This window comes from Oncorhynchus gorbuscha, linkage group LG25 (assembly GCF_021184085.1).
Source record: "Oncorhynchus gorbuscha isolate QuinsamMale2020 ecotype Even-year linkage group LG25, OgorEven_v1.0, whole genome shotgun sequence".
NCBI lineage: Eukaryota > Metazoa > Chordata > Actinopteri > Salmoniformes > Salmonidae > Oncorhynchus > Oncorhynchus gorbuscha.
The window spans coordinates 8220891-8241293 of NC_060197.1; the positions used below are offsets into that span (position 1 = coordinate 8220891).

The 20403-nt window shown below is 46.1% G+C and overlaps 1 protein-coding gene across 3 annotated transcripts in view; it reads right to left on the reverse strand.

Annotated features, from left to right (window-relative positions):
- Positions 1 to 7669: 7669 nt before the first annotated feature.
- Positions 7670 to 20403, reverse strand: part of LOC124014040 (neuroepithelial cell-transforming gene 1 protein-like) — a 37887-nt gene continuing 25153 nt past the window's right edge. For 2 of the 3 annotated variants that reach the window (XM_046328705.1, XM_046328703.1), the window contains 7 exons: positions 11246 to 11530; positions 10410 to 10472; positions 10015 to 10188; positions 9561 to 9818; positions 9279 to 9449; positions 8717 to 8903; positions 7670 to 8625 (listed from right to left, as the gene is read on the reverse strand). In XM_046328705.1, coding sequence (XP_046184661.1) covers positions 8186 to 8625; positions 8717 to 8903; positions 9279 to 9449; positions 9561 to 9818; positions 10015 to 10188; positions 10410 to 10472; positions 11246 to 11530 — 1578 coding nt within the window. In that variant the 3' untranslated portion in view covers positions 7670 to 8185. Of the gene's footprint in view, positions 8626 to 8716; positions 8904 to 9278; positions 9450 to 9560; positions 9819 to 10014; positions 10189 to 10409; positions 10473 to 11245; positions 11531 to 14736; positions 14989 to 20403 lie in introns of those variants that run through there. The other variant, XM_046328706.1, reaches the window with a different exon arrangement.

The following is a 20403-nucleotide window of genomic DNA, read 5'->3' on the forward strand; positions in this document are numbered from 1 at the left end:
ATGGTTTGCGGAGGCGTACTTTGATAGATTGTTAGGGCACTGGGTAGCTTCAACTACGTGGCCTAAAGAGACAACTTCCTGCCATGCTGGATACAAGCCAGCTCTGTTGAATGCCCCCTGACCCAATGACATTAACAACTGATGCCACTATGTTATCACAATCACTGTCTGATATGGTCTCTGCATATCTCTCCATATCAATATCTTTCTCCGTATGAATATCTACAGGTCGAACAGTATCCAGAGCAATGCTTTGACACTGTAGCCTCATGTAGAATAATATGGTGTAACTGTCTGCTTCAAAGACCCTGCATTGAATTGCATACATCCACACCTCAAAAGTACACACTTGAGACAAAGCCCTGTTAGACAACCGCAGTTGTTACTGTTCATGGGGAGCTTGGCAGTTTTATCGACCACTTTAAGCCAAACGTTCCCTTGTTTGTTTAGAAACACCTTAAGCACAAAAGACAACAGCGAACGCCTGGGGGTTTTCTCCCGAGTGACTCCCCTCCTCCCTTCCGCTCCAAAGACGAAGTAAGACTGTGTATAATAGTGTTGCACAACGATGGATGTTACCCAGTTCTCCTTATTGGGGGTCAAAGGGAAACACAAGAAAGGAAACATGAGTTGAACACAGTGATGAGGGAGTTGTAATACTTTCAGAGGGCTTGGAGCCTAACAACCCCTCAAGCAGTGAGCTGACACTGGTTCATGTTAAGTCTCAGTCAGAGTTGAACACAGTGATGAGGGAGTTGTAATACTTTCAGAGGGCTTGGAGCCTAACAACCCCACAAGCAGTGAGCTGACACTGGTTCATGTTAAGTCTCAGTCAGAGTTGAACACAGTGATGAGGGAGTTGTAATACTTTCAGAGGGCTTGGAGCCTAACAACCCCACAAGCAGTGAGCTGACACTGGTTCATGTTAAGTCTCAGTCAGAGTTGAACACAGTGATGAGGGAGTTGTAATACTTTCAGAGGGCTTGGAGCCTAACAACCCCTCAAGCAGTGAGCTGACACTGGTTCATGTTTAGTCTCAGTCAGAGTTGAACACAGTGATGAGGGAGTTGTAATACTTTCAGAGGGCTTGGAGCCTAACAACCCCTCAAGCAGTGAGCTGACACTGGTTCATGTTTAGTCTCAGTCAGAGTTGAACACAGTGATGAGGGAGTTGTAATACTTTCAGAGGGCTTGGAGCCTAACAACCCCTCAAACAGTGAGCTGACACTGGTTCATGTTTAGTCTCAGTCAGAGTTGTTAAATGACAATCACTGACAATCATTACTCATTTTGACTTTCTTTGTTGGAATCCAACCAAAAAAGCACAAAATATCCCTTTCCTCTAGCAGATAAAAACAATATAAGTAAATGTTTTAGTTTCTACTGACTACAAACGCTTGATAAGACCCTTCTTACATTACCTCACTGGCAAATAAAGTTAAGTGTCCATTCGTTGAATTGTGACAATTATGTTCTTGTGTATATAGGGCCTGGGTTAAAGTAAATATGCAACAGCAGGTTTGCTTTGTGGAGAGAATGAGCGAATGCTCTGAGAATTCTCCTATTACTGAAAAGTAGACATGAGGCCATTTCTCCATAAAAGCTGAACCCGAGCTCAGCCCTGCCAAGCAGCACAGAGACCATTTAAAATGCCTGTAAGTTAAACCAGTCTAACAAATGACTTTATGCTGCTGGACATGAATGTGTTTACAGTGATGTCGGCAATGAACTCTCTCTCTGTCTCTGTCTCTGTCTCTGTCTCTGTCTCTCTCTAGCTCTCTCTCTCTCTCTCTCTCTCTCTCTCTCTCTCTCTCTCTCTCTCTCTCTCTCTCTCTCTCTCTCTCTCTCTCTCTCTCTCTCTCTCTCTCTCTCTCTCTCTCTCTCTCTCTCTCTCTCTCTCTCTCTCTCTCTCTCTCTCTCTCTCTCTCTCTCTCTCTCTCTCTCTCCCATAGCCCATAGCCCATAGCCCATAGCCCATAGCCCATAGCCCATAGCCCACAGCCCATAGCCCACAACTTAACTCCATACTTATGTTGGCACTATATTACCAATCACATTATTGGACACACACATTATACACTGACTATACCAAACATTAGGAACACCTTCCTAACATTGAGTTGTACCTCCCCCTTTTGCTCTCAGAACAGCCTCAATTCGTTGGGTCATGGATTCTACAAGGTGTCGAAAGCGTTCCACAGTGTTGCTGGCCCATTCTGACTCCAATGCTTCCCACAGTTGTGTCAAGTTGGCTGGATGTCCTTTGGGTGGTGGACCATTCTTGATACACACGGGAAACTGTTGAGTGTGAAAAACCCAGCAGCTTTGCAGTTCTTGACACATTGTCTCAAGGCTTAAAAATCCTTCTTTAACCTGTCTCCTCCCGTTCGTCGTCACTAATTGAAGTGGATTTAAAAAGTAACATGAAGAAGGGATCATAGCTATCACCTGTTCAGTCTATGTCATTGAAAGCAGGTGTTCCTAAAATGTAGTATACTCAGTGTATATCTCCTCTTTCATAAAAAGCACTTGATTGATATCTAAATGTGTGAACAAAGGATTCCTATTTGACTTTGCCATGTCTTATTGCCCATCTAACATTCCCTCATCTCTCACCCCTTCTAATGCGACTAGCCCCGATGCCGATCCCTCTTTTTCCCCTGCCCCGCTACAAAGTTTCTCCCTGCAGACAGTCACTGAGTCTGAGGTGCTAGAGGAGCTCCTGAAACTTGACCACAAAAAACCATCTTGGTCAGATGGTTTAGATTATTTTTTCTAAGGTTGCAGCCCCCATCATCGCCAAGCCTATCTCCGACCTTTTTAACCTGTCTCTCCTTTCTGGGGAGGTTCCCATGGCTTGGAAGGCAGCCATGGTTCGTCCTTTATTTAAAGGGGGATATCAAGCTGATCCTAACTGTTATAGGCCTATTTCTATTTTGCCCTGTTTATCAAAAGTGTTGGAAAAACTTGTCAATAATCAACTGACTGGCTTGATGTCTATAGTATTCTCTCTGGTATGCAATCTCCGCTCAGACTATGGATATGTCACTGCAACCTTAAAAGTCCTAAATGATGTCTCCATTGCCCTTGATTCTAAGCAATGTTGTGCTGCTATTTTTATTGACTTGGCCTACGTGTTTGATACGGTAGACCATTCCGTTCTTGTGGGTCGGCTAAGGAGTATTTGTCTCTGAGGGTCTTTGGCATGGTTTGCTAACTACCTCTCTCAAAGTGTGCAGTGTATAAAGTCAGAACATCTGCTGACTCAGCCACTACCTGTCACCAAGGGAGTACCCCATGGCGCAATACTAGGCCCAGTGCACTTCTCAATTTACATCAACAACACTGTTCTTCTCTCAGCACATATCAAAGCTGCAGGCTAAAGTTAAATCTAGACTTGGTTTCCTCTATCTTAATCACTCCTCTTTCACCACTGCTGCCAAACTAACCCTGATTCAGATGGCCATCCTACCCATGCTAGATTATGGAGACGTAATTTATAGATCAGCAGGTGAGGGTGCTCTCGAGTGGCCAGATGTTCTTTACCATTCGGCCATCAGACTTGCCACCAATGGTCCTTATAGGACACATCACTGCACTCTAGATTCCTCTGTAAACTGGTATTCTCTGTATACCCGTCACAAGACCCACTGGTTGTTGCTTGTTTATAAAACCCCTGTAGGCCTATCTGAGATACCTACTGCAGCCCTCATCCTCCACATACAACACCCGTTCTGCCAGTCACATTCTGTTGAAGGTTCCCAAAGCACACACATCCCCGGGTCGCTCCTCTTTTCAGTTCGCTGCAGCTAGCGACTGGAACGAGCTGCAACAAACACTCAGACTGTACAGTTGTATCTCCATCTCTTCATTCAAAGACTCAATCATGGACACTCTTACTGAAAGTTGTGGCTGCTTCACATGATGTATTGTTGTCTCTACCTTCTTGCCTTTGTGCTGTGGTCTGTACCCAATAATGTTTGTACCATGTTTTGTTATGCTACCATGTTGTGCTGCTGCCATGTTTTGTTGCTACCATGTTGTTGTCATATGTTGCTGCCATGCTATGTTGTTGTTTTAGGTCTCTCTTTATGTAGTGTTATGGTGTCTCTCGTCGTGCTGTTTTTTTTTTTTTGCCTTTCATATACAGTGCCTTGCTAAAGTATTCGGCCCCCTTGAAATTTGCAACCTTTTGCCACATTTCAGGCTTCAAACATAAAGATATAAAACTGTATTTTTTTGTGAAGAATCAACAACAAGTGGGACACAATCATGAAGTGGAACGACATTTATTGGATATTTCAAACTTTTTAAAATAATAAAAAAATGAAAATTGGGCGTGCAAAATTATTCAGCCCCTTTACTTTCAGTGCAGCAAACTCTCTCCAGAGGCCTGGTTCCTCTCTAGGTTTCTTCCTAGGTTTTGGCCTTTCTAGGGAGTTTTTCCTAGCCACCGTGCTTCTACACCTGCATTGCTTGCTGTTTGGGGTTTTAGGCTGGGTTTCTGTACAGCACTTTGAGATATCAGCTGATGTACGAAGGGCGATATAAATTTGATTTGATTCCTAGAGCTGGCCGCCCAGCAAAACTGAGCAATTGGGGGAGAAGGGCATTAGTCAGGGAGGTGACCAAGAACCCGATGGTCACTTGACAGAGCTCCAGTGTTCCTCTTTGGAGATGGGAGAACCTTCCAGAAGGACAACCATCTCTGCAGCACTCCACCAATCAGGCCTTTATGGTAGAATGGCCAGACGGAAGACACACCTCAGTAAAAGGTACATGACAGCCCGCTTCGAGTTTTCCAAAAGGCACCTAAAAGACTCTCAGGTCATGAGAAACAAGATTATATGGTCTGATGACACCAATATTGAACTCTTTGTTCTGAATGCCAAGCTTCATGTCTGGAGGAAACCTGGCACTATCCATTTACATTTACATTTACATTTAAGTCATTTAGCAGACGCTCTTATCCAGAGCGACTTACAAATTGGTGCATTCACCTTATGACATCCAGTGGAACAGTCACTTTACAATAGTGCATCTAAATCTTAAAGGGGGGGGTGAGAGGGATTACTTATCCTATCCTAGGTATTCCTTAAAGAGGTGGGGTTTCAGGTGTCTCCGGAAGGTGGTGATTGACTCCGCTGTCCTGGCGTCGTGAGGGAGTTTGTTCCACCATTGGGGGGCCAGCGCAGCGAACAGTTTTGACTGGGCTGAGCGGGAGCTGTACTTCCTCAGTGGTAGGGAGGCGAGCAGGCCAGAGGTGGATGAACGCAGTGCCCTTGTTTGGGTGTAGGGCCTGATCAGAGCCTGGAGGTACTGAGGTGCCGTTCCCCTCACAGCTCCGTAGCCTGGAGGTACTACGGTGAAGCATGGTGGTGGCAGCATCATGCTGTTGGGATGTTCTTCAGCGGCAGGGACTGGGAGTAGTCAGGATTGAGGGAAAGATTAAGAGAGCAAAGTAGAGAGAGATCCCAGATGGAAACCTGCTCCAAAGCGCTCAGGACAACAACAATAAGCTCACAGCCAAGACAACGCAGGAGGACAAGATTTTGAATGTCCTCGAGTTTCCCAACAAGAGCCCGGACTTTAACCCGATCAAACATCTCTGGAGAGACCTGAAAATAGCTATGCAGCGACACTCCCCATCCAACCTGAAGAGCTTCGGAGAATCTGCAGAGAATGGGAGAAACTCCCCAAATACAGGTTGTGCCAAGCTTGTAGCATTATACCCAAGAAGACTCAAGACTGTAATCGCTACCAAAGGTGCTTCAACAAAGTACTGAGTAATGGGTCTGAAGACTTATGTAAATGTGCTAAGTTTTTTGATTTTTTAAAATAAATTTGTAAACATTTCTAAAAACCTGTTTTTGCTTTATGATTATGGGGTATTGTGCGTAGATTGATGAGGGGAAAAAACAATTCAACCCATTTTAGAATAAGGCTGTAACGTAACAAACGCATTGTATTGTTCTAAGATAAAGAGAGACGAGGGTTGGTTTGTTTGGGAAGAGGAATTCATCGTAACTCTTAAAGTGAAACATTTTTGCTTGTAGTTGCCCATGTGAGGGAATGTGGGTGAATGTTGAAAAAATATTTCCAAATTATAAGCTCTGCATTGTTTAGTGGGGTCATCACAGCTCCATGGAAAGTTAAGTCATTTGTCTGTTAAAACCAAGACTAAGAGATGCCATAATGGTGTAATCATTGTCGTCACGCCATTCACTATCTAAACAATTCAGAGAACTCGAAAACAGTTGCCAAAACAGCAACCGAAAGCCGATGACGATTGTGTTTATGTTTGACACGTACAGTTATTCAGTCCATTTTTTTGGAAGAAAACAGAAAGATAGTAACTCAGGAAGTCAGAACTCTTACACAGATCTTTATTATAGATTTTTGTGATGCTTTTACACCACATACATACAGGCCATGGCAGTCATATCACAGCCATTTACTAGCTCTTCACTTTTCAGTACAGTTCTTTACCATCCCCTTTTCAAACAGTCAAACCCTCTACTCATTTTCCTTCTACAAAACACTTTCACAACACCTTCATCCGTTTTCGCCCTCAAACATACATAGTCTTTCTTTACATTTTTCTCACTGGCTTTTTGACCAGTGCCTCTAACCTCCATTTTGGACAAGGCACCACATCCCAACTCACTCGGAGCTCCATCATTGCGTGGCTAGTGGCTACACACACCTTGAAAACAAAATCCCCAACTTCTCAGTTCAAACACGTTCAACATTTCCATCTTTTTTTCCCCACATCTCTTACATCTTCTTCTAACATACTCTTTTGCTCTTCTCAACCCATCTTTGTGGTTTCTTTCAGCTACACGGCATCTCCTCAGTAGGTCCCAACCCATCAGACAAGTATGTACATGCTCCTGCCACTACCGTGGCTGTGTAGTGGCCGTGTCAAAAACTAAAGCTCCATGCAAGATTGCTACATTGAGTGATAGATTTTCATTCAGAAGAGTCAGCTTTTTAAACCAACATGGCTCAGTTTAAATTGTTTTTACATTGTAGTAAAACAAAATCTCATTTGATATGGTTTTTTTCCCCCATTAAACTGCAATTTGATTCAAATGAATGCCATCAACTGCAGTAGATGCAAAAAGGTGTCCAGAACATTAAAATAATTATGTTATTAGGAATGTACAAAAATAAGACCCGTCCTCCAGTACACCAACGAATCAGACTTATCAAAAAGTATAGTTTTCAGTTTCGTATCTCATCTATTGTGGGAACTCTTCCCTTCTATCCACCTCACATCCCCAAAGTGTTCAATAACTTCAGCTAAAAGCTAGAAACAGTGCTGTTTAAAAACGTGTTTGTTTTGAATTTTACCCCCTTTTCTCCCCAATTTCGTGGTATCCTATTGTTTTTAGTAGCTACCATCTTGTTTCATTGCTACAACTCCCGTACGGGCTCGGGAGAGACGAAGGTTGAAAGTCATGCGTCCTCCGATACACAACCCAATCAAGCCGCACTGCTTCTTAACACAGCGCGCATCCAACCTGGAAGCCAGCCGCACCAATGTGTCGGAGGAAACACCGTGCACCTGGCAACCTTGGTTAGCGCGCACTGCGCCCGGCCTGCCACAGGAGTCGCTGGTGCGCGATGAAACAAGGACATCCCTACCGGCCAAGCCCTCCCTAACCTGGACGACACTAGGCCAATTGTGCGTCGCCCCACGGACCTCCCGGTCGAGGGCCTGTTACAACAGAGCCTGGGCGCGAACCCAGAGTCTCTGATGGCACAGCTGGCGCTGCAGTACAGCGCCCTTAAGCACTGCGCCATAAACAGTGCTGTTTTAAACAGAGCTACAAGTAAGTTCAGATTGAAAAAAAGGGAGTAAAACTTAAAAATAAAAAAAATCTAACAGTAAACAGGACAATCTGCACAACTTCTCTCTAATTACTGAAAGCCAAGCAGGCCTCTCCAGAATACTGAATGGTATGCACTTAGCCCCTTTGTGGACAAAACCAAACAGTGGAGGGATGGAAGAGTAAACTAAATAGCTGCCAATGGGGACAGTAACACAAAATACTGTTGTAATAATAAAACACACAGACACATAAATAAAAAGTCCCACAGGGAGGGAACACCCCCCCCCCCCCTCCTTATGTACAAACATATTGTCCGCTCGCCAAGGAGTCCATTTTCTCCCCTCTAACTACACCATGGTCTCCTTCCTCTTCCCTAAGGCACTGAGGGAGCGCTTGTCCTTTTTGGTTTTGTGTTTGGGCGACGGGGAGGATAGTGGTGATGAAGAGGAGGATGAGGAGCGGGAGGAGGGAGACGATGAGGTGGGACTGGGGGTCTCGTCCCCGCATAGCGAACTGGAGGCGGACGTTGCACCTGCGGGCGTCAAAGGGCAGTTCTCGTCGGCCTCCTCCGTGTGGATGATGGAGGAGATTTTGGAGGAGCGCCGCTTAGACTGGGCGTCGGCTGCCGGGGAGGAAGCGGGCGTGGTGACGTCGGCAGGGTGGTGGACGGAGATGGCGCTGCGCAGGCAGTTGAGCCACTGCTGCTTGTGGAAGATGTCGTTGACCTGCAGCGTGTGGGACTGGCCCCGAGACGGGTCATGGAAACGCACACGGAAGATGTTCTTGGCTGAGGAGATGAACAGAGAACAAGACGTTAAATTAACCATCACTTTCAGTTACAGGCTTTAACCTCCAGATAGACATGGAAGGGGTCTCACCTTTGTCTGAGTTACTGAATGCTCCTCTGAAGGAGCCACCCATTTTGACGTCTCCATCCTGCAGGTCCTCCAGCACCAGGTCCTGCACCGGGATTGGCTGCCGGTACACCTGGAAACAGTGGTGCTCGTTCCGCGTCACAGGCCGGGTCATCACCAACAGCTCTGTGAACAGGAACACATGCAGCTTCTGGAGGACAAAGGAAAGAAGATAAAAAGAAGAAGATTCAAATCAGATCATTTGCCAACGTTTTGTTTCATTTCAGGAATAGTTTCTCACATTCTCATGCCAACAGATTATTATTATTTTCCTGAGGATTTATCATTGGTAGAGATTCTCATGTGATTATGTAATTCATGTGTTATTCAGGTTCATTTTTAATGGAAAAAGGTCCAAGTTTTGGCCCCAACTGCCTTATCTGGGGGTGCAGAGCTCAAGTTTGTGCACGTGAGGGTTAGAAGGAGCCAGGGAAGAGTCATTGCTATAGGTGGATTGCAGTGCGAGTGTGCATATTTTAGCATTATAATGTGTGTGTGTGTGTATGCGTGTGTGTTCTAAACTCACTGTTCCGCTCTTGTTGCGTAGCTCGCCGTGACACAACAGACTCTTGCACTGGTCGATGCGCGGGTCTCTTTGCCTGTCGTCCAGATACTCCAGCTTGTCTATGTAGTACTGGCTCTCTGACTCACCCTTCTTCATGTTGATGTCAGACAACACATCCTGGATGATGGTGATCTGGAGAGACACACACGCACACTGTTATAGTCACAAACGGATAGGATACAATGACATATTTGATGTTTCAGAACGCTGTATTCATAAGTGTTTGTGGGCGTCTCCACTCACCGCTAGCTCCAGGTGGGGTGTGTCAGGGTGCTCGGGCGCCGTGTGTTTGAGGATCTCCTTGAGCAGGAGGGGATATTTGAACAGGCGGGAGCGGGGGATGTCAAGGAAGCTCCACAGGTCCAGCTTCCTGCTGAAGGGAGACTCCAGGCAGCGCTGCAGGAAGTCCTGCACCCTCCGGTCCTGTTTCTTCTGGTCCAACAGGGCCTTGGCCGCCACCTGGTTACTGCAGTAGTCTCGGTATGCATTCAGCCCTGGCAACTGGAGGGGAGAGAGATGTACCGTACCGTTAGCACTTTGGCCATTCTCTGCTAGATAAACATACAGATACGCCATGTCATAAAGGGGCATCTTTATGACATCTTCAACACGTTGGTTCCTGCTAGATAAATACTTATACAGGTAGAGGAAGATAGAGAGAGGGCAAAGTTGAGTGGGCACAGGCCCTGGTACGTACCCAGCTGACGACGATTTGTCCTATCTGTCCCACGGTGCCGTCGGGGCCGGTGGCTGTGGCCAGCTGGGCCAGCAGGTCCTCGTGGAGGGGGATGTAGGCATCCAGGTCCCCGAAGATATGGCTCAGCTCCTCCTCCGACATGATACTCAGCTTCAGCATGGGGTCGTGGTACGCCTGGAGGAGAGAGAAAATAGAGCCAAGCGGTCATTCAACGGCTAACGGTTTGTTTAGAAAGAGAGGGAGAGGCTAAGTATAGCTCTGGAGGAAAGGTTTCAGTGAGATAGAAATGGAATCCTTGCTTTTTATAGCTAAATGGGTAGAGGAGAGCTGCCAACTAGTCATATTTAATCTTTTTGCCTGGTATGTACTCTGAGGGTTTGAAATAAAGTACGAACCTTGCGTGCGAGCTGGAGGTCCTCAATCAAGTCCTGTTCTCCGCGAGTCAACTCAAATATGGCCTGAGGGGGAAGGAGATGAAAGACATATTTAAAACACCATGGAAAAGGATGTCACGCCAAATTAAAACACAGTACATATTAAACTGTATCAAACTAAAGAGGACACCACATTACTGAGTACATATTAAACTGTATCGAACTAAAGAGGACACCAAATTACTGAGTACATATTAAAGTAAGAGGACAAATCAATGCCAAATGAGTTGCCAAATTCTTGGGTCCCTTCTCTCTCAATTACTCTCTGTCTCTCTGTGTTGTTTATGGTTTGAGATTATTCTGACAGTTGGTTGAGAGGTCTGCCAGGCCAGGGGTACATTAGTGACGTCAGACACCAGCTCTGGAACAGACTGGTGACAGACTGGGCCCTGACCGCTTCTAACCCCACTTAGCTCACGCAGCACAAATACCGAGGGGTCTTTCAAAACAAACAAGAGTCTGAACTCTTGTATGAGAATCAAAAGAGAAAAACGGAGTGAAAGAGGGTGGGGGGGGGGGCAGGAAAGGCACCCAGCCCTCTGGCTTTAATAACTCTGTCCCAGGCTAGGTTGAATACCGTGGCGTCTGGCTATGTGACCTGGAGCGCACTCAGTCATCTGGAGCGCTTTAGCAGGGCCAGCAGAACTAGACATCAGGTATGTGGTTCAGTCTCTAACCTCACACTGTTCTAAGCTAATCAAACCATCTATTGTTGCAGCCGAGTTCCCATTCTTTCTCTATTGGGATTTGTGTGAAAAGAGATTTGAGAAGTCTATGGTGACGGTGTTGACTCTCACCTCCTGTCTCTTGATCTCCTTGGTGGAGAAGGTGCCCTTCTGGTGGACGTCTAAGGTCTCTGACCACAGCGTGCTGTTGCGTCTCTTGGGTGGCGTGGGCGCCGCCGCCTTACTGCATGGCTTCTGGGGCACGCCCGGCGTCTTGCCACCACTGCCATCGCCCCGGAAGGACATGGACTGGATGGTCTGGCCGAAGCGCCGGACGGCCCCATTCCTCACGGGGGAGATGAGGTTAGCCAGCGAGCTCACCCTGCCAAGAGGACGGACACGCTTGTTGCTGGGTTCCTGGAGAGAAGACAGAGAGGGGGGGAACACAGATTAGGCTTAAAATCCTAAACTTCCTTTATCATTTACCATAAACCCAACCATCTGAATTCCAACTCTTTTAGCAGAAGCATCACCAGGAAACAGCTAGAAGCTTCCCCATGACTGTTATCACATGGCCCTCATGCCAGCCATGAATCCCTATTGATGACACTACCTCCCACAAAGGACTTGGTCAGGAAACTGTTACTATGGAGGAGGGGTTTGGCGCTGGGGTCAGGCCATAGAGACAGCGGGCAGGAAGAAGCAGCAGCCCCAGCAGCTGTTGCCTCCATCATGTGAGGACTGAGGAGCCCAGGGCAGGCTGGGGGAGCACAAAGACCCTCTTTCAGACTGCAGCCCAGAGGCGCCGACCAGAGAAGGGGCCTGGAGGCATGCCAGGAATGCACCCCTGCTCTCAGCTGTCCAACACACTCACACTACACACACTTACTCTGTCACACACAACACAACTACTCAGCATTATGGCCTGACTACAGCAAACGGGCCGTGAGACTGGGACTGTTCAGTCACTCAAACATGGGAAGACAAAAGGCCTCATCGTTTAACTCCAGTCTCCCAGAGTTCAGGGAGGTATGGGACAGGACGGTACTGTGTTTGGACAGCTACAGTAAAACTGATGTGTGACTCTGGACGGAAGACCACCAGCGAGAGAGGAACTAACAGGCCTCGTCTTAAACAGGCACCAGAATACTGGAAGTCTAAGTCTTTTTTAGGAGTCTCAGGGGGGAGGTTGTGGGTGCGAGTCGGAACAGGCCCTGGAGCCCTCGTCGCGTGAGAGAAGCACCACACCTGTGCCAGGTAATCCAGCTTCAACCCCCTGTACTGAGCCCTGAGGCAGGGAGAGCGCAACACTCCCCTGCTAATGCACTGGCCTCCTGCCAACAGCAACACACATCACACTAGCAGATCTGAGGTAATGAATTCAGACAGAGAGACCTCTTCAAAAACAACCATAAATATCATGCAATTAGTCATGTTTTGTGAATGAAACAATCAGTCTTATGAAATCTAATGCTGCATGTCTATTGGTACCCCCAAGCTCTTAAACTCTCTGAGCCTTCTCCTGACTCAGGATGAATGGGGTTTTGCCTTGGCTCAGCGAAACAGAGAGCCATTCAGGCTCCTCCTGGCCCCAGAAGCAGACCACAGCTGCAGAACAGATCCACCCCAGAGTCTGGCGTGAAAGCCACAGTGGCTGCGGCCAGCTAGGGTCATGGTCCAAATGTGGTCGGGGTCTTTGACCAGGACCGCCAGACAGTCCAGGAACCTATCAAAACCACAGAGCCAATAAACCGAGAGGACCAACGCTGACCACATCCGAACCGCTCTGACGGTGGTCCAGAAATGGTGTGGTCAGAAAGGAATCCCAACCCTAAAACGCAGGCCTGCTTTAAACCTCTTTAGACTTTATTTTAATTGGCCTCATTACTAAGTGGAGAGAGGACCATAACGGCCACACTGTGTCCAACTAGTTCTGCTGTAAACCCCATTGGACAATGGAAACAGAGGGGGAATTTGCTTTGGAAATCATGGGGTCTTCCAATGTAAACTTTGGAAACGTGTGTTGCCCATTGTGCCTTTCCTGTCATTTGGGGAGCAGCCCTGGAATAACAAAGGCCACTAGTGCTGTTCTTTGTACGCCCACCCAGTGTTACTATCAGCTGGAGAGACAACCTGCAGACTGATAGAAACTAGTTCTGGTCCAGGCAGTTTGACTACAGGGAACTCCCTGGAATACTGTTCAGTCTCGCTCCCTTCAGGAAGCCAGATATATATGGGGTTTGTGCTGCTGGACTGTATCGTTCTGTACAGTCTTTGGAACACCCCCCCCCCCCCACAACACAGATTGAAGGACCATGGGTACTCACTCAAATCTTCCCTAATGCCCTAAATTGGCCTCCGGTGATATTTTAATAACCCCCCACACAATTCTCCTTCTACCTCATTATCTCCAACCAGAGAGCCAAGGGCTCATCAACTAAATGTATCCACTTTTTCAGCCCCCCCCCACCAAAAGCACCTTCCTGTGCCCCTGGCCTCCCTTTGATGTAACCCCACATGTTAATCCCTGCTGGCTTGGCTGTCCCTCCCTGCTCCTGCAGCTCGCTCACTGATTACAGCATAGCTGATAGCAGGGCTCTGAGGGAGTGGAACACCACTGTTTACCCTGGATTCCAACCAAAGAGCTCATCAAAGAGTAACTGTGGAGTGACTTAGGTTTAAAAATGGGTGTCACAATCATGAACATCTGTTGAGAAATGAGACTACTCACTTCATTGAAGAACTCAACTTCTCCTTTCTGATTTACCGACAATGTAGCCGCTGGCTTCCCCCTGAACCCCCTTCTGAAATCTAACCGCAAAAACCTTGAATGGGGGAAGGAAGGAGACTAGAGAAGTGAGTAAGAAAGGCTGCTGCTGACCAGTGGCTCTGTGTGAGTCAGAGAAGAAGAGGCACACCTGGGTTCTACCCCCCCTCTCTTTAATTGTGTGAGGAATGCTCCCAGCCTGCTGAGCCACTGCACTCACTGCCCCAGGGCTCTGAGAAAAGGAAGGGGAAATACCAACTGGCAAACTCAAAATGTGCAATAATGTTGGCATTAAGTTCCAACTTCAAACCACACACACATTCCAAGTTAGAATGTTATTGGTATGAAGAATTTGGTGAGAAGTCACAAACATGGTGCTGATCTCTGTATGGCTATTTGTCCCCTGCTGTTACAGTGCTGATGAGGTACTACTCAACCCCCAGGGATAGGATACATTACCTGTCTGGGCAGATAGATTCACACAAAAGCAAGCAAAGCTAAAGGGATGGATAGTTCTATGACCTCTGACAGTATCATGGAACAAATATCTCTAAAAGTTTGAATTGACCAGAGACTAAAACACACCACACACCTTACTAAGGTGCAGTGTTCAGGTGAGATACAAAGTATGTGACAAATATGCTTGTGACGAAGCTGTTGTTTACGAAGCATGGGACAAATTGTTTGATTTGATAGCAGAAAGAACAGGAACAAGGTGCCGATTCACTCAGATCTGATAAGAGATCAGTGGCTATCGCAGCAGAGAACAAGTTCCTATCCAACTGATATGATACCAAATGACAAAGCCAGCAGAAAGAACATTCTGGGAGAAGCAGTGATTGATCTAGTATCTCACCTCTGAGTCTTTGTTGGCTCGGTTCTGACAGTCTATAGCTTGTAGAGTCCGTTTGATAGGCACCAAGCTACCCAGTTCATCGTAAGCCACCATAGCGTTGAGTAAAAAAATCCAACAAGGTTTCTGCTATATCCAGTTAGTCTTCATTATTCCATATGAAAATAGTTAATTCTTCAAAATATCTCTGGAAGAGTAGAACAAATTCACTCTACTGCTCTCTCATTCTAAACTTTGGTCTGAGGTGGAGTTAGGGAGGGGGCAGTTTAAATACTCCTTGGTAAAGGGAGGAGCAAGCTATCCGAACCCCTCCCACCATTTAGAGGGGTTAGGGAGGGGGCAGTTTAAATACTCCTTGGTAAAGGGAGGAGCAAGCTATCCGAACCCCTCCCACCATTTAGAGGGGTTAGGGAGGGGGCAGTTTAAATACTCCTTGGTAAAGGGAGGAGCAAGCTATCCAAACCCCTCCCACCATTTAGAGGGGTTACTGTTGGAGGAATCAGACTCTTCTTGAAGGGCTATACAGGCGAAGAAGCCCGTTTGTGTGTGAATCACCAACAAAAACACACAAACACACACACACACACACACACACACACACACACACACACACACACACACACACACACACACACACACACACACACACACACACACACACACACACACACACACACACACACACACACACACACACACACACACACACAGAGAGAATTCCATATAGTGAGGTTTGTTGTTAAAGTGAATGGAAAAGTTATGCATCATGTGCATACAGTATAACAGAACAATGATCTCTAAAAGTTCAGGTTTGAACAAGGCAGTCATCTGCCAGAGACTAAACACACACACACCCTGCTAAGGTACAGTGTCCAGTGGAGATAGCAGAGAGAATCGGGACAGCTGCTGATTCACTCACAGAGCTGATGAGAGAGATCTGTGGCTATCGCATCAGAGAACAAGTTACAGCCCAAAAATATGGGCAAATAATCTAATTGCAATTTTTGAACCCAATATTACAATTGCGATTTTACTTCCGATTTAAATCCAAACAGTAAGAATCATAGAAATAAAATGAGTATTCCAATTCTATGGTTGGTGTTGTTTGGCACGACAACGAATGAAAAAGCCAGGTACAGTAGACGTTGTTGTGAAAGGGAAGGAACCCAAAGTGTTGGTCAGAGTTTCCCTGGAGACTCTAATTACATTTGAATGTTAAATTCATGGCATAAAATAAATAAAAATGCAGCATCTTACAATGTCTACAATTTCGATTTCAAATTAGATTAATTGAGCAGCCCTAACTAAGAGGAAACTTGCTTCATGTGTTTAAATGAGTTTTAAAACCAAAACAAGAGAAATGCCTTCTGCATTTCTACTTCAGATAATTAAGTCACTTTCTTGAAAACAGCAGTTGTACATTTCCACCTATAGAATCTAGTTCAAACAGAACCTATAACTACAGTGAACCATCAGGTCATAAATATCACATCTCATTGAGTGAGGAAATATGGAGCACTTCTTTGTCCCCCTGGCTTTCTGGTGTGACAGGTGTAAAGTGCAGCAGTGTTTGTCGTCTGCTTTAGCTAACGGCAGAGAGCTGTTACCAGGCCCTGATCAGCAGGGGATGTGGAAGATCAATTAGAATATCAATAAGAGGGACGCACTCATTCACCTCATTATATCACAGACACACACAGTCTGCACTAGACACTGTGTATTGAGGGGAGAAGTGTAGTGAGTGGGGGTGGATTTAAATGAAGGGTGTTTAGTTCGTTTAGTTCGTTATTACCCAGAATGCTAGTAGATACTACAGACTTCCAGTCATTGCGCTAATCAACTTCCAAACAAATGGTATCCACAAGTTCATCAGACTCCGGGGAAGTAGATAAAGGGCTTCATTGACAAAATCCTAAAGTATCCCTTTAACAGGGGGCAATTACATCTGCACCCAGTTTAACAGTAGAAAGAAGTGAGAAAGTAAACTCAGGTCATTCTGAAACAGAGTTTTAAAGTAAAAGACAAGCGTGCTTCCCTTTTCCTGCCAGACACATTCATGATCCATTTGAATAAAAGTGAACTGAGACGTGATTAGAGACGTGAAAACACCTGTGGCAAGCCATTAAACCTGACATGTTGCTACATAGCCATATAACTGCTGTGCAAATGGACTGCAGAATCCAAGGTGTTGACTGTGTGATGGACTGGATAATGTGCTGAGGTGCTATGTGGTAGAAGGGATGTAAAACCTTGCTAGTTATTTAGCCAGTCTGTGTGTGTGTGTGTGTGTGTGTGTGTGTGTGTGTGTGTGTGTGTGTGTGTGTGTGTGTGTGTGTGTGTGTGTGTGTGTGTGTGTGTGTGTGTGTGTGTGTGTGTGTGTGTGTGTGTGTGTGTGTGTGTGTGTGTGTGTGTGTGGCAAACAAATTAAACCAATGTGAAGGCTCGAATTCAGCCTCCTGTATCAATACTGAGGTGTGAAACAGGACATATGCAACTAAGCATGTGTGAGAGTGAGAAAGTGTGAGTGTGTGTGAGCGTGTTTGGTAACAGAAGTGAGAGAGCCCAGATGGGTTATTGTTGCTAAACTACATGAGGACTGGCACCATGGTTGGGAATGTGTTCATCAGGACTGTTCACTCTCAGGTAAAACCGATCGTGTTATACCGACCAAGTGGTCTCTGACAGTCTGGCATACATGACTCCACAAGCAGAGTCCACTCCACAAACTAACCCAACTAGCGGCTAGGATTCACACCTCCGGGCAAGGAATCAAATGGTAAATAACAGACCACGGGGGAAAATCTCACTACATGTTGATTTGGCTGATGACTGGATTACTTGTGAAAAAGGGAGAGCAGTTTGCCAGAAGGGAGGATGGTGTGAATGATTATTCAGATAAGACTGAATAATAACATTTACTAAATGTCTGTTTGCTGGAAAATGAACCAGGATACAGACAACCTGGAGGAGATGGACTATAAAACACACCACTGCCCCAGTGTACATTTTCAGTGCAGAAAGTCATGATTGATTGTATGCGAATGTCTGTGTATACAGGAAAAAAAAAAAATTCATGCAATCATCCAGACACAGGGAAGACAACGCGGTGCATTTCAGTGTTTGTCACTCCGTGTGGGGATACGGGAGGCTGAGCCACCCCTCTGTCTGGGCCATCACCCGTGGGTGGGCCGTGAACGCAACAAACAACTAAAACCAAACGCCCAGTCAGCTCTAATAAAAGGTCTGACAAACAAATGTGTATTCACACACACTTACTTAATACTACCCTCTCACACACACTTTACTATCACCCCCCCCACACACACACACACACTCCCCCTCTCCCCACTTTACTATCATCCCCCCCCACACACACACACACACACTTACTTAATACTACCCTCTCACACACACTTTACTATCATCCCCCCCCACACACACACACTTACTTAATACTACCCTCTCACACACACTTTACTATCATCCCCCCCCCACACACACACTTACTTAATACTACCCTCTCACACACACTTTACTATCATCCCCACACACACACAAACACTTACTTAATACTACCCTCTCACACACACTTTACTATCATCCCCACACACACACACACACCGAGGCAGGCAGGAGTGAGTCACCCCAGCTATAGCGTTAGCCTCTATTCTTCTGCGGTACCTCCCTGCCAGGAACAGAGCCCTGGGGCTTACAGTTCGGACTGAACTGAACATGCCCTCCACATCAGCAGTACAGGAAAAGGCTAGTGTTTATTAGAGTTCTGGGGAAAGCATACCAGCCAACACTTTCCAAGGGGACTAATTCACTCAACAAGTGGTGGAACCATTGCCCCCTGGTGGTGGGAGTTTAGTGCAGGAGTTTAGGTACAATAGATGGAATGAATCTGATATTAGTGGATTATTCTTCCCTATATACATGTGAGAGTCCTTATTTGAGCAGGCAGGCAGAGAATAGGCCTACGGGTGTTCATATACTATCGTGAATCACGGCGTTAGTGTGATCATATCAAGCCCAGGCACTACCAGATTGTTTTACTTTCACTTGGCCCACTCAAACTAAAACAGTTTCGTTTCTGATACACCAACTCCTGTATTGCCCCATTTCTTACAATTTTGAATTTGCCTCCTTTGTTCTCTCCATTCTTCCCCACCTCTACCCGTTTCCCAATTTCCTGTGGTCTTCATTCCTCTCTCTGTCCCTCATTCCTCTGCCTTACCGCCAACCAACCAATAACAACTAAAGTAGTCCGTCTCTTCAGCAGCTATTGGAGGGGCGATGAGGACAGGGCTTCTTATCCAGCAGTGCCCCACTAAAACCATCACAGAGCAGCCATTAAACACAATACAAGCGATAGACTTCACACCAGACAAACATCCCCTGCTACTCAATAGTTTACTTAAGTGAGTTTTACTCAGTGCACACAACGCAGGCATCTCTGGTTGCTACCAAACAGTGTGGTGGTAACCGAGAACCACAGGTTTGTCATGACACTGATCAATGGCACATTCATAGAGAGCACGCACACACGCACACACACGAAATAAAAGGGGCGGTCAAAGAAGCTTGGAAAGTTACAACTTGTGGCTTCAGGTTTTCCAAGGAACCCTGATTCCAGCCTGGACCGGCAATACACAATACAAGTGTGCAGCATTTACAGCAAACACCTTCTAGTCAGGTACTCAACCCCCCCGAACGGTTTTTATTGTGGCAACATTTCGGTTCTCTGGGCGAGCGTTCAGTTGGCAGGTCAAACCTGGAGGGGTGAGGAGGGGGGGCAGAGAACTATAGAACAATAGAAGGGGGGTGAAGCTGGATTTGGGGACATGTGCAGGGGATGGGAGCAGATCTGGTGCAACAGGTTTGAGAATAGGCCGACTGCAAATCTAAAGGTAACCGCCCCGTCCGTGCATAGATCCTTTTCCCCAGAGCTGAACAGCTGAAACATGTTCGTGAGGGGGGGGGGGGGGGCAACTATTGGATCTCAATCAGTTTCATGAGGAGAAACATTTAGCTCTTCTGGAGTTATAAAGAGTTGTCCTGAAGTAGCCTACTGTGTGGTTTAGAATTATGGACAGCGGGCAGATTTTCCAGCAGATGGGTTAGCAAACTGTAGCATGCCTGTGTTTAGTTTCAGTCAAAGCACATATTTAGCCCATTGGAGCACGTTGTTAAGGTCTGGCCACATGAGAGAAAAAGGCAACAAGTCGCACAATCATCCTGAAATCTCAAGAAATGAGGTGGTGTTTTTTTGTCTTACAGTAAATCTATAATACACTATTATACTAAGTTATTTTAGAATCATGATGTGATCTTGTATGCAGTAGACTGTTCACCTAGCAGCCGAATGAGTGCATTTGACAGTTTTGTAATTTAGCAGACTCTCTTATCCAGAGTGATTTACTGCAGCAGTTAGGGTTAAGTGCCTTGCTCAAGGACACAACGGCAGATTTTTCTAATCAGATTAATAGTAGTACCCTGTTCAATTTGTCCCAAACCTCTATGACTGGCCACGTTTCTAGTAAATACATACTTTTGATGATAGAGGAGTGGTTCAGTGAGTCATTACTCTCTTCATCCTTGCCAAACTAGGACTTCTATGAAATATCACTTGGCAAGTTCATTGTAATTAGTCCGTTCTTCCCCAGTGTA